We start from the raw sequence: 12,306 nt of genomic DNA on the forward strand, positions 1-12,306 counted from the left end.
GTAGCTCCAGGCGTCCATCTCGCGTTTAGAGAGTGCCACACATGCCTGAACCACAAGTAGCAATGTGTAAAAAAAAAACTTGACCAGGACCTTGCTACCTTGCCATGCACCGTGTAGCTTCCAGCACACTAGCTGAGGCGAAAGGAGAAAGCAATGCATCAGTGCAATAACTACTAATTCCGCTTACAGTTCAATGATTCGAAAAATTTTTGCAGCAGGCGGTGTCCTTTTGTAGTGAGGTAACTATGATCAGTCGGAAGCGTTTCAGTGCCCCTTTAAGTGTTTGTTAAGTGCTTTAAGTGCATGTTAAACTTTTATGTCACTTACTTTCCATTTATTGATATGTTGATAGTAAGGACAGCTCTATATGCTCTCTGGAGGTCAATAATTATCATTCACTGATGTTAAGTCTGCACAAGTGTCTCCCCATGTTGTATTACCAGTGGTTTAGTTATGCTTCCCAGGACAGCCATTTGCACTGTATTCAACAAACTGGGAAGAAGCATAAATTATGGTACATATACCAGCTGGGGTCATTTGAATCAAACCATTCTTTCAGAGTACTCAACTCTGGTGGCCAAACTTTTTAAATACTCATCGTATGCAGGTTTGACACTGTTCCATGTTACTTCTCATGTTCTGTTTGGCCAGATATACCCTCATATGCTAAAAAGTGCAACAAAAATGGGCTTGAGTAAAACGTATGAGGCAAGTACAGTGAACAAAATATTGAGTGCATGTGGTTTATTTTGTGAAAAAATACAAGTAAGGAAAGGGACAACAAACCGCCATTGAAGAATAACCACAACTCTATGCACACAGATCATAAGTGAACTGCAAATATCTCGGAATACCATAAGATGAAAACTTGCATCAGAATGCGTAGTGTAAATCAGCACTTCAATGAAGAATACAAGTTGCAAAAGAATGTGCATTGCTAATTTACAAAAAGTGTGTTGAAGTTGAAGTCTGCAGGTTTGGCCAATGCAAACAAGTGCAGCATGTAGATCACATGGCAACGACCGTGTCTGAAAAGTATGAAGTGGCTGAGTGGCATAAAAAATGCTGGATTTCCAAACAGAAGACTGCACTTACTCTCAAGGCCGCCACGCTTTGATGGAGCCAAGGTCACACGCACAAATGCCTCTATGCAATACAGGCTACTTGCAATATCGCCAGCCATGGCACGACTTCAGGTGAATCACCTAATGCCGAATATGCAAACGCGCCACTGGAATTCATCTTTTGGTGGCACAGCCACAGTTACTTTTAAAATTTCACACATCAACTGAGCAGTCTCTGCAATTATGTTGCTACATGTAGTTAGAGAACAGTTAAAAAGGTGACTCAAGAATGCAGTGGAAATATGCTTCAATTTCACCAATGTCAATGCAACTGTTTTTACACATAACTGGTGCCGTCCTGAAAGTGGATGAATTTTTGTGTAGCACGTCACACGAGCATTCAGAACATCGAATGATGGCAGGCCTGTGAATGTATTTACGTCGCTACTATTTATCGTGTTCACAAACTTCTGTGGAAAAGTACCCGATGTCACTTGGGCAGCCTTGCTTTCTGTAAGCCTTGTCCGTGAAGCCATTTCTAGTAGGAAATTTGCCACGTCTTTTTCTTCTCTTGAGTACTCTGCCATTAATGTCTGGAGGCCAGGTTGGCAAGCACATTCCTGTCACAAAACAAAAGCAAGAGTTGTAATGTCTGACATATCTGACGCGAAATGCAGCTTCTTTTTGTCATTCCAATAATGCACGTCAGTGTATTAAATTCAATGTTGGAAGTAGGAAAGCCAAGCTTTTTGCATCAGTTAATTTGCACCCATCACACACCACAATCCTTTCACGAATTAATCCAGAAAACATGCTGCCGGCTAGGTAAAGACAGCTACCACATCACAAATATATAGAAAAAATAAATTGCCATATTTGCTATGTCCTTGTCCCTTATGGTGTTTGCAAGGCTTTGGTCAATGCTGTTAGGGGATGGGAAATCGTCCTGCAATGTCAGATAGAGTTCAGTTCAAGAAACCAGTGGTTAAGCAATGTGTGCACAAGTTGCAATTAATGTGCACCCATCACACACCACGTGCTACAATGCTTTTACGATGTAAATCCAGAAAGCATGCCACCGTCTAGGTAAAGACAGCTACCACAACACATACATATACAAAAAGAAATTACCATATTTCCTTTGTCACTTATTTGGTCCATGCTGTTGCGGTCAGGGGATGGGAGATCGTCCTGCAATGTCAGAGTTTAATCCCAAGGAATTAGTGGTGAAGCAATGTGTGCACAAGTTGCAGGCAGCCAATTTACCATGGTGGTCGTGCTGACAGGTGCATGGGGCAACACCTTTGCTTCTAATGGGGAGGCAACAGTTTCTTTGCTTGATTCATTCTGTAATGCATTAAAAGGTGTTGACATCTATTGCATGCTTGTAGACATGGTGTATGTACCATAAGCATATAAGTGCTGCACCATGTAGTCAAATTAACTTACTCTGGCTGACCGATACACACGTCGGCGAAGTCTTGCCAGTGAAAGCTCTTTCATATGAGCATCCTTGTTCTCATCATAACATGACGTCCTTGGCAGGTTTTCAGTTGGTATTGCATTTTTTTCAGCCGCTGTCTTTGACATGCTACATCTGAAAAAATAAATGAATTGTTTATGCTTTGTTGTGCCTCAATATGGGCTGCACCCAGAATTTTTTTTCTTTTTACCTCAGAAACAAAGCCACAATATTTATAAAAAAGCATTTGCAAGGAAATGAAGCACGGTTTGAGTGTGCAAGGCTATGCAACGATGTACACCGAATGTAGCATCTGCAAAACGTAGTTGAAAGCTGCTCATAACACAAAGTACACAGGTGCAAACACCACCACATGACCGGAGTAGTTATGCCACTGAGTTGGGGATGATTTAATAACACAGATAAAGCTAGCTTAGGTACTAATACTGCACATACATATGCGACACGTCAGTAGACGGCGGACGCCGTAAATTTTCCTCGAAACTAGCAAACGCGTGTAAAATTGACATGTGGCTGTCGCGTAAGTGGCAAACTTCTGCAATGAACGCGATAGGCTCGCCGTCGGTGCGAAATACCAGTGTCATATGGCCACTCTTGAGCACGTCAGAGATTCTCAAGTGCAAGTGGCAAATTCGTAATCAGTCGCGCTGGGAAGTGCCCGCGTGCAGTGCGCCTGTGCTGCAAGTTCATCCGCACCACGCATGATATTTATTCCGCTTTAGCATGCCACATACGTGGCACGTTTACACTCAACACTTCCCGAACTTGCTAGTACATCATTCGTAAACATTTGAATCTCCGACGCCCGTATAAGTTGCGCGAGACGTGCTGGGCATCAAAAGCCTCCAGAGTTACAGCCGGGTGTAGCCAACGAGCGCAGAGGTGACGTTGCTCGCAGAAACCGCTGTGAAGCGTCGAACATGAGCTCTAATTACAGCCAATGTGGTTAACGAGTGCAGAAGAGACGTTCCTCGGAGAAACCGCTGTGACAGGTCTCGAACCTGTGCTCGAATTTCGCGTTGCGGCTAACATATGCAGCAAATAATGCATATCCCAATCGCCAGTGCCCGCAATGCGAAACGTGTTTACATAAGGTGACACAGTGACATGTATAATGGCCACGCACAATGGTCATGCATTAGGGTCGAGTTCACAATAGTGTCTCACCTGGTAAGGAGAAATTATCCCGTGCAAAATGCCGTGAGCAAACAGTCACTGTAAGCGTCACAGCCTTGCCGATGCGGAGGTTAGCGATCCACCTGGTTCTGCGGCTTCAGCCTTTCCACTCGGAGGGAAGTGCGTGAACGGAAATATCGCGGTCCTTCCATCTCGCTGGCACGCACCGAGGAACACAGCAGAACTGCTTGGCCGTTCGCTTTTTCTTTGCTAGCAGCTTCATTCTTCCGTCCGCGACAGCAGCCTCCACGGCACACACGGCGACTGGACCTCTGTATTTCGTTTCTCCCTACTGCCGCTAGGTGTCGCATGAATTGCTGGAGTTGCGAATATATATATGCTTTTTCGCGCTTAACGAATGGCGCACGGGCGACTACCACTGTTAAATTGTTCATGCATGTAGGTTCGCAGATATTAGGTGCGGCATGTAAATATGTAGGATCAGCGAAAAAACAAACAAACAATCTTGAGTGTCGTTTGATAGGGGGCGACCTTATTACATACTTGAGGTATCGTGCAAATGATTGAAACTAGAATGTAGTTGAAAGATTGAAAGTCGCGCCAGAGCAATTGACACTAACGCCGCCTGTCGAATAATGCTAGCAATATCAGAATTACTAATCTCGGAAGTCGTTTGTGCCTTTGGCTCATAATGTTACTATTATATTAACTATATGTTTTGGCTATCTTTGATGACAACACATAATTCCGCAATGTTACATAGTCTCAAAACCACCCAGAGCTTACTATATCAACCTATTGCGTGTCGTTAAGAGCTCATGCACGGCATCGAGTTGATACACTTGGTGTAATGCAGGTGTAAAGTTTCTCACTACATTACATATTACATAGTGAGAAACTCTATAACAACAAGGGCTTGCAGTTCTTTAACAGTGGAGTGATAATTCCTAAGAGCAAACGTTCACTTGGTCAACCTCCATAAAAGCCAATTAAAAAAAACAATGTTATCAGCACACTAATAACAGCTTTTAAATAGTCAACACAGTTATCAAATAACGTACATTTGTTTTATGTGACGATTGCACTGACCGTAACTACCGTAAGCACCATGACTGCAACCAGCCTTACCAATGCCTCACCGATATGAACTAGTAAATACACGAGCGACTGCTAGCGCCACCACAAGCCCCGCCGCCGCATAACTGTTTGTGCCAAGTCCTTTCGTGGATTGGTAGATCGTCAAGATGGTGAGTGTTTTCTCGTTGCTTGAAAATCTATTAGAATCGTTAATTGTAGGCTTTACTACTCGATGAGACATTCATTAAACGATTCTTTCATTCCAAACGAATACAAGTGCAATTGTATTTTGTCCGGAAATTGCTAATTTCGATAAAAATGAGCTGTCGGCACCCATGCAGCCGCTTTGGTTTCAACCTAGGACGCGTCGTGCAACTTGTGTTTGACAAACGTTTTTGTGCTTTTTCCGTTTCAGACGAAGGGTACCTCCAGTTTTGGAAAACGGAGAAATAAGACCCACACGCTGTGCCGGCGTTGCGGGCGCAGCAGTTACCACATTCAGAAGTCGCGATGTGCCCAGTGCGGCTACCCCAACAGCAAGATGCGCAGCTGTAAGTAAACGCATTTCTCCCTCGTCGTCGTACTTAGCAGTGCTTTTTACGCATAGTATACTTCACTCCAGATTGGTACTTGCGCCAACGCGCCCCCTGTTGCATTTCTAGTCTACAGTGTCATTTGTGGGAGAATTTGCGTAGACAGTTATCGACTGGGAAGCGTTGAAGTAATTCCAACGTGCAAATTACGGGATGACAGTGTTGAAATCAACTTGTATCAAATCGTGTGATTATACAAGCATTGAGCTGGTTACACGTGTTCTTATGCGGCGCCCATTGTTTTGAGTATTGATAGGAAGAAGCGCGAGATTGATTAAAACGCCATTAGTGTCCTTTTCTAGGCTTCACGTTTGAATATCTCTAGCATTGACTCTGCGGTACAAGCACTGTTAAATACCTGTTGACGACTGCGATTTTGTGCACGTGATGTAAAAGCTTTTGAAATCATATGGATCGTGCTGATCTAAGGAACCACTGATGCAGTGTTGCGTGTTGTTGAAGCGTACTAGCGTTGCTACTGCGTTATAATTTGCGGCGTTTTCGTTGTACGCCTACTGCAGACAACTGGAGCGTCAAGGCTAAGAGGAGGAAGACCACCGGCACCGGTCGGCTCCGCCACCTCAGGAAGGTCTGGAGGCGTTTCAGGTGAGCAACGGTGGCAAACAGTACACACATATTCAGTAACATGGTCGAACTACTGTCACTGTAACGGACTGAACCCATTTTGTCAATTATCAACAGCTTCCGCCTTTTTTTTGCCCATTACACAAAATCCTGGGTAATCCCTCACTGCAGTTCCGAGCCTATTTTGGCTTTACTTTTGTTGTATCTATCTGATAAAAGCACTTTACCGAGATGCAAGAAAGCTGTTTTTGTGGTGTACAGTTTTTCTGGGTTTAGCCAACTGACCTGCTATTGTTCACAGAAGTGGTCAAATGAGAGTGCAAGCCCTCATTGAGCTGTGACTTTTCGGGTCTTACAGAAGTGCGGGTGATTCATTAATTTCTTAGTCATTATGGGTCCACTATTGTGAATAAAATTGCCACAGCACTGTATAGAAGTTCTCATGTGGCGAGATTTTGTCGCCTCAATGTGCTTTACCTCCATATTTTAAAATTTTCCTGCAGTTGAATGAAACTGTCTGTTCTGCAAAATGATTTACAGTTTAACTCCTCACTACATGTGCTCAAAACCATGCAGACTGTGAAGTCGGCTGATGTGCTGCTGTTATTCGTGAGGCAGCATAGTAGGCAGCATGCCTTCATTTGCTGCATTGGCACTTTTGAGAGAGCTTTATAATGATGGTTGAGACAATAACATTTAAACAATTATGGCCATTATAAATAAAGTAACACCTCATTTGTACTGTATACATTGAAAGTTAATGTCAGTCATTATTTTAGTCTAAATAAATGAGCATAAGCCGTGTGTCACTGCTGCTTGGTAAGTGTTAGCAAGAGCTGCATGTGTTTAGCATTTTAGTCATGTTTTAGGCATTTTAGTCAGTTCACGACAGGAGTAATTTAAATCAAGTCAACTGTGGGCATCAAGTTCAGATGCATTTCTGAATGCGGCGTAAGGTGCCTTTATAGTTGAAGTATGTCAAATAGTTTATTAATGCGCTGTATAGGGGATGTATCCAATCACTTTCGGAGATGGATGCATTCCGTGCCCGCTGATAGGCTGGCAGGGTGTCTACCAACTGGGAAAACCAGGAATTCTCAAGGATATTGAGTAGTTTGAAAAAACTTGGGGGAAAACCCAGGGATTTCGAGCTTCTTTCAGGGAAAATTAGCTGTAATTTTATTGAAAGTGTCGAAAGTCGCGGTAATGCTGGCTCGGGTAACAGACAGGAATTGTAATGAATCGTCTTTGACGCCCTGTCATCGGCTGGAGGAATTGCCAGTGTACAGTTGACGACCAGCTTTCTGGATTCCTGATAATCTGGAAGGCTTTGCAGCACCACGTCGTACCCCATAGTCAATGTATCAGAAAATCTGAAATTTCGGACATGAGAATCTTCGCTGTCCGATTTTCCGAACGTTTTGCCGTGACCGCAGGTCCAAAATGGCATTAATGAAGGGTACCACCGCTGCCATTTTGATTACCTCGCAGCCTCGAACCGGCGCTCTTGCATGCAGATCCGCTGGCAGCAGTAGCCACCACTGCGGCAATGCTAGGCCTAGCTGCTTCGACGTTCGCTATGAAGCTTCTTGCCATTGGGTGCTGTGCTTTTTATTGAAAGAATTCACTGCTGTCAGCAATGGCACGGACTCTGCCTTTGTGGTCCTCGCGATTGACTTAGAAGCTTGGAAATTCCAGCACAGTGCTTTGCATAATGCCAACTCTCGAAAGTCAGCTTCGCCTCTGCACAGAAATGCTACTTAGTGAAGCATACGCAGAAGTATTGCAGGGAAGCATAACAAGCGTGGGAAGGGGCTATTGCCACGGGACACAGTATGTGTTCCTTATACATGCGTGCACCCGGTATTTTCTGTCACAGTATGAGCACCGATATGCCTAATATGTATGCCGACAGGCCTTCAGAGCGTTTTCGAATCTGCCTGTGGCGGTTTGAGCCCTTAAGGGCAGTAAATGAGATGCATTTAGTTTTTCCAACTGGCCGGACATTTTCGCGGTAGGAATGAACGGGAAAGGAAGCGTGCTGCCACCATATTGAAGGAGCTTGAGCTCAAAAAACAGTATTGGCTGATTTCGAGATGCAGGTGTCCCTCATCCAAACCAAAATAAACTCTTTAAAGCAGTGAAACACAACGCTGAGGTGTCGTGCACAGGCTGAGGTATGTTAAGACAGTTGAGATTGACTTCCGAGCTGTTGAGAATCTCAATTGCGACAAAGTTCGGGCCTCAGACCACTGAGCTTGCTATCAGTTGATAGAAATAGCTCATATTCAAAAATATTTACTTCTGTATGCATCTCCTTTTTAGTCGTATATGACAATGTCAGACTCTATTTGCAATTTTTTTCAAATACATTTTGTTTGCTGTGCGTTTTACTAACCCCTCCCTTCTATTTTTTTTTAATAACATAAACACTACTTCTTAGTATTCAAATTAGACCAAGTCGTCTTTTTTTTTTCCATATGCTTTCTAGAGAGTGACAGCACTGGGCGATATGGTTTCAGCCCGTCTTGACACAAAGCATAGTTCTGCATCACTCAGGGAATTTTGCAAAGGCACTCAGGAAAAACCTGGAGAACTCGGGGAATTTGGAAATGTCAGCTTGGTAAACACCCTGGCTGGTTGAGCACAACCATTCAAATCATTGAACGCACCGTCTACTATGTCATGTGAAAGGGATGTCCGAGAATACTGCCGTGGGTTGCTTCTACGAAATCGCCGCACTGTCCCACATAAGCAATGAGGACAAGACTATCCCCTGTATTCTCGAACAATCCTAGACCCCACTAAGTTGAGTACAGCACCACCTCTCAACTGCATACGAAACTGCGCTTCGCAAGAATGGCTGTGTACTGCCAATGAAGCACAGTGGCCACTTCTGTTGAGAGCCGGCACTGCCATCCACTTTCTCAGGTTATGATGGAGCAGTGAGTGGAGGAGTGTTATAAATATCCCCTCATGTATAAATGAGCTGGTGGTAAATTTGTTACATTGGAAGTAGCATTATGGCGAAGAATAAGTTTATAGATATCTCGAGCATTACCTAAATGTTGATATGCTGAGCATTTATTACCTGACTGCTGAATGTCAGTGTGCTGCGTGCATGAAACTTTAACATTTGATTTATTTTTGGAAAGATCTTTAAAATGTGGTGATGCTTGTCTTGCAGGCACGGTTTCCGTGAGGGAGGTCTTCCGAAATCCCAGAAGCATGCAGTTGCTGGTGGATCAGCTGGTGGCAAATAAACAATGTGTATAAAAGCCGACACAAAAGCTCAGACAATAAAACTGGGCATTCCCAACTTGCCTGTTATGCTAGCTCACTGAATAAGTGGGCAGTTACGCCAATAGAAACGTTTGAAAATGTCTGGTTTGTTACAGCTGCATTCCCAGACCATAGACTCGTACTAATGGTGAATTTGTTTGGTTAATTCGGAGGAAATATTACGCACCTCCACCAAAATGTCACGGGTATAAACTATTTACACAATGTATTTACACGATGCGTATATATACAGCAGCACAGCACCCCCGAGAGGCTGTTGCCACTTTGTCGTCTTTTCCGTCGACGACTTTGTCCTCTTTTCCACTGTAACAATATTGTGGTCTTAATTTAACACTGGAGCAGGTTCCCGGGTGTTCTTGTGGTGGTTTTGTACGAACTTTCGTCTATGGTCAGCCGCTCTATGGTTGGATGGCCGATTCATTCTAAAAATCTTGGGTCACCTGTTGAGAGGACAAGTGTGGTTTTAGCGGTTGTGTTAAACTCAAGTGTGCAACACTGCTGTTTCATGTGACAGTTGTTCGTCAATGTGGAACTTGATTAGCATTTCAAGTACTAGATAAGAGAACTAGGAACACTAACATTCTTACCTTGATATGACAGTCATAGAAGCAAGGTTAATCCAGTTAAGGGTGTGCAAATAGCAATTTTTGAGACCAGGTTGAATAATGCGAGTGTTCTAATACTTCTCAAATAGCTTTTGAGTAACAAACAGCTGCTTTCACCATTAATGCAAAACAATATTCACATCCCAGTATACTCGTGTTAGCAAGCTTCGGCCATTGCACAGTATGAAGTGTTTATTAAAACGACTAAGCATTAGGAACAATGAGCAGTTTGTTTGCATATCCAGTACTATTCTTTGGTGAGTGCACATGACGGAAGTTTTTCCCAGCCTTGCTCACCAAGCGAAGTAATGGCGTGTTCCACTACATAGAATCTTGTGCTTTATGTCCACTTGTTTGCTCCAATGTTTGATTGGATGCATCTGTGAGATTGGAATATTCATATTTACGAATAACCAATTCAATGGCTAAGTCAGATTTGGCAATATTGTTATTCAGGACTTATGAATGTTCGCACACACCCCAAATAATTTGTGGGAAAAGCCAAAGTGGCAATTTTCACAACAATCCATTGTTGAGCAATTTGGGTTGCACTGATAGTTGGTCTTATGTTAAGGGTTTGAGCGCTGGAGATCGAACTGCAGAAAGCATTGTGAAATTGTGCTACTGCGAGTCAAGCATTGTGGCACATAGCTTCTTTGACAATTTTGCATGGCTTATTTTACAAAGCAGATCGCGGTGACATTTTACTTGAGGTTTATTGCTGATGTACGCTGCCCTATCCTGTCTACGGGCTTAAGCAATACAGCAACTCTGACCATCTGTATTTTTTTGTTCAAACAATCTGAAACAAATGAATGCAGTTGCTTGGCAAGTGACACTGATACCCTACTTTGAATTTGTGAGAACATTACCTTAGAGTTTATGTAGAAAATCGCAATGTTCAATGACAAGGTGATGGAAGACATTTATTTCTACCCATCGTTCCTATTGCTTGCCTAACCAGTATAAGAAAGTATGAAAGCACTGTGTGCACATACAAAACTTCCTGCATAGCAATTTTGGGCAAAGAAAAAGTGCAGTGTACGACATTGGCAATCGGCACTCCACGTAACCTAGTCTTGAAGTGCACGTAGGTGTGTTCAAGTCGTATAGAAGACCACTATTTTTGCACACATTTTTGGATGTTGAAGGGGCACTATTTCCTGTATTTATAAAGTGCCTTTGTGCAATGCGAAAAAGCTACTTGTGAGCAGGCTTGGTAAAGAAAAAAAACTAAAAAATGGGACTGGTGGTGATACTGGCTTGAATTTCTCATACCAGCCTGCATTTTAGATTTTGATGACACTTGTTTGGCTGTAGTTTTTTTGGACTACAAGGAGAACTCTAGGACTACTGTATTCTCAAGTATCGTGAAGCTGAAATCTGCAAGTTTTGTGAACTTCTAGTGCACCTCAACAGCCAAAGTATGTGAAAGTGACTTCACACTGACGTGCTGGGGTTTTGGCATAAAATTCAATAAGTGGACCTTTTACATATATTTTCTAGTAATGAACGTGTTTCTACAATAACGAAAGCAATTTTGAAATAATTCTATCTTAGCCTAGAACTGCTTAAGTTTTTCTCATAGTGCTGATTTACAAGTTTTAATGAGACTACGTGCGATTACCATACTTTCATACTTCGCAGGCAATACTGCTCAAGCTGTGCAAGTAGTGTGGTCAGTCTTGCTCTGCACATTTTGTTGTGCGTTTTTTTTATCTGCAACGCTTTCTACAGATTAACTAAAACTTGAACGTAACTTGTTGCTCTGCTCATTCGATGGTAAATACTCTTGCATCTTTGCCTTCCATGCAACGTCGCCTTTTGCAACAGAAGTGTGGAACTTTATGCTACATTGAATTACACAACGCATACATGTATCTTCCCTATGCGATGAACAATTTTTTTGGTCACAAATGCGAGCAGCAAGAGAAACGTCTAGCCTTTAGCGTTGCCTGTGTGAAATGGTATTATCGTGATGTGCTGTAGGAGGGGGAATTGAGGTTTTATGCTCAAGGTGTAAACGTTGAAGTGTTGCAGGGCAGCTGCATTCTAAACTGCATTAGCCGTCATTCCCATAACTGAACTGCAGCACCAATGTTCCTTCAAGTAACTTTTGTAATAAATGCTCTGGTGCTCGCAGCATGATGGAAATCTGTCATGTTGTGGAATCTGTGGCTCATATCCACTAACCACTAGGTGTTTGCTCTATCTACTTGGGTGCTATTTAAAAATTGGTTAAGAAAGCCTGACAGTTACCAGTTCTACAGCTTTGACAAGATTGCTTCAATTGTATATGCAATACTAGTAGTAACCAATCTAGCCGAAGTGGAATCTTCTTGCAGATGCTCTTTAACATGTGTATTCGCAACAGAGTTAGTTTCAATCTCGGCCAGTTGGCTTGTATTGTGTGGTCATTTTTAAAATGTCTGCTCACTTCCCACATTTAAGCCCTTTAG

At 42.8% G+C, this 12,306-nt stretch overlaps 1 protein-coding gene and 1 long non-coding RNA gene across 3 annotated transcripts; one reads left to right on the forward strand and one right to left on the reverse strand.

The window, feature by feature from the left end:
* Positions 1 to 729: 729 nt before the first annotated feature.
* On the reverse strand, positions 730 to 4,035 carry LOC135903632 (uncharacterized). 2 transcript variants are annotated; one of them, XR_011508218.1, is made up of 4 exons: positions 3,715 to 4,035; positions 2,514 to 2,661; positions 2,196 to 2,411; positions 730 to 1,684 (listed from the first exon to the last, which is right to left on the reverse strand). It is a non-coding gene; the product is annotated as an uncharacterized lncRNA (long non-coding RNA). The 2 variants fall into 2 exon arrangements; XR_011508217.1 differs by having other exon boundaries at positions 730 to 2,411; positions 3,715 to 4,034.
* Positions 4,036 to 4,779: 744 nt separating this feature from the next.
* RpL37a (ribosomal protein L37a) lies at positions 4,780 to 9,258 on the forward strand. The gene is made up of 4 exons (XM_065433942.1): positions 4,780 to 4,931; positions 5,177 to 5,312; positions 5,876 to 5,960; positions 9,127 to 9,258. The coding sequence occupies exons 1-4, from the start codon at positions 4,929 to 4,931 to the stop codon at positions 9,200 to 9,202; spliced, it is 300 nt and encodes a 99-aa protein (XP_065290014.1). The 5' UTR covers positions 4,780 to 4,928; the 3' UTR covers positions 9,203 to 9,258.
* Positions 9,259 to 12,306: the final 3,048 nt, after the last annotated feature.

This window comes from Dermacentor albipictus, chromosome 9 (assembly GCF_038994185.2).
Source record: "Dermacentor albipictus isolate Rhodes 1998 colony chromosome 9, USDA_Dalb.pri_finalv2, whole genome shotgun sequence".
In the NCBI taxonomy this organism is placed as follows: domain Eukaryota; kingdom Metazoa; phylum Arthropoda; class Arachnida; order Ixodida; family Ixodidae; genus Dermacentor; species Dermacentor albipictus.

Bases quoted from the DNA above. Each gene is read 5' to 3' on its own strand.
- RpL37a (XM_065433942.1), top strand. The intron at 5,313-5,875 runs GTAAGTAAACGC...CGCCTACTGCAG, and splicing joins CAACAGCAAGATGCGCAGCT to ACAACTGGAGCGTCAAGGCT. The intron at 5,961-9,126 runs GTGAGCAACGGT...CTTGTCTTGCAG, and splicing joins AAGGTCTGGAGGCGTTTCAG to GCACGGTTTCCGTGAGGGAG.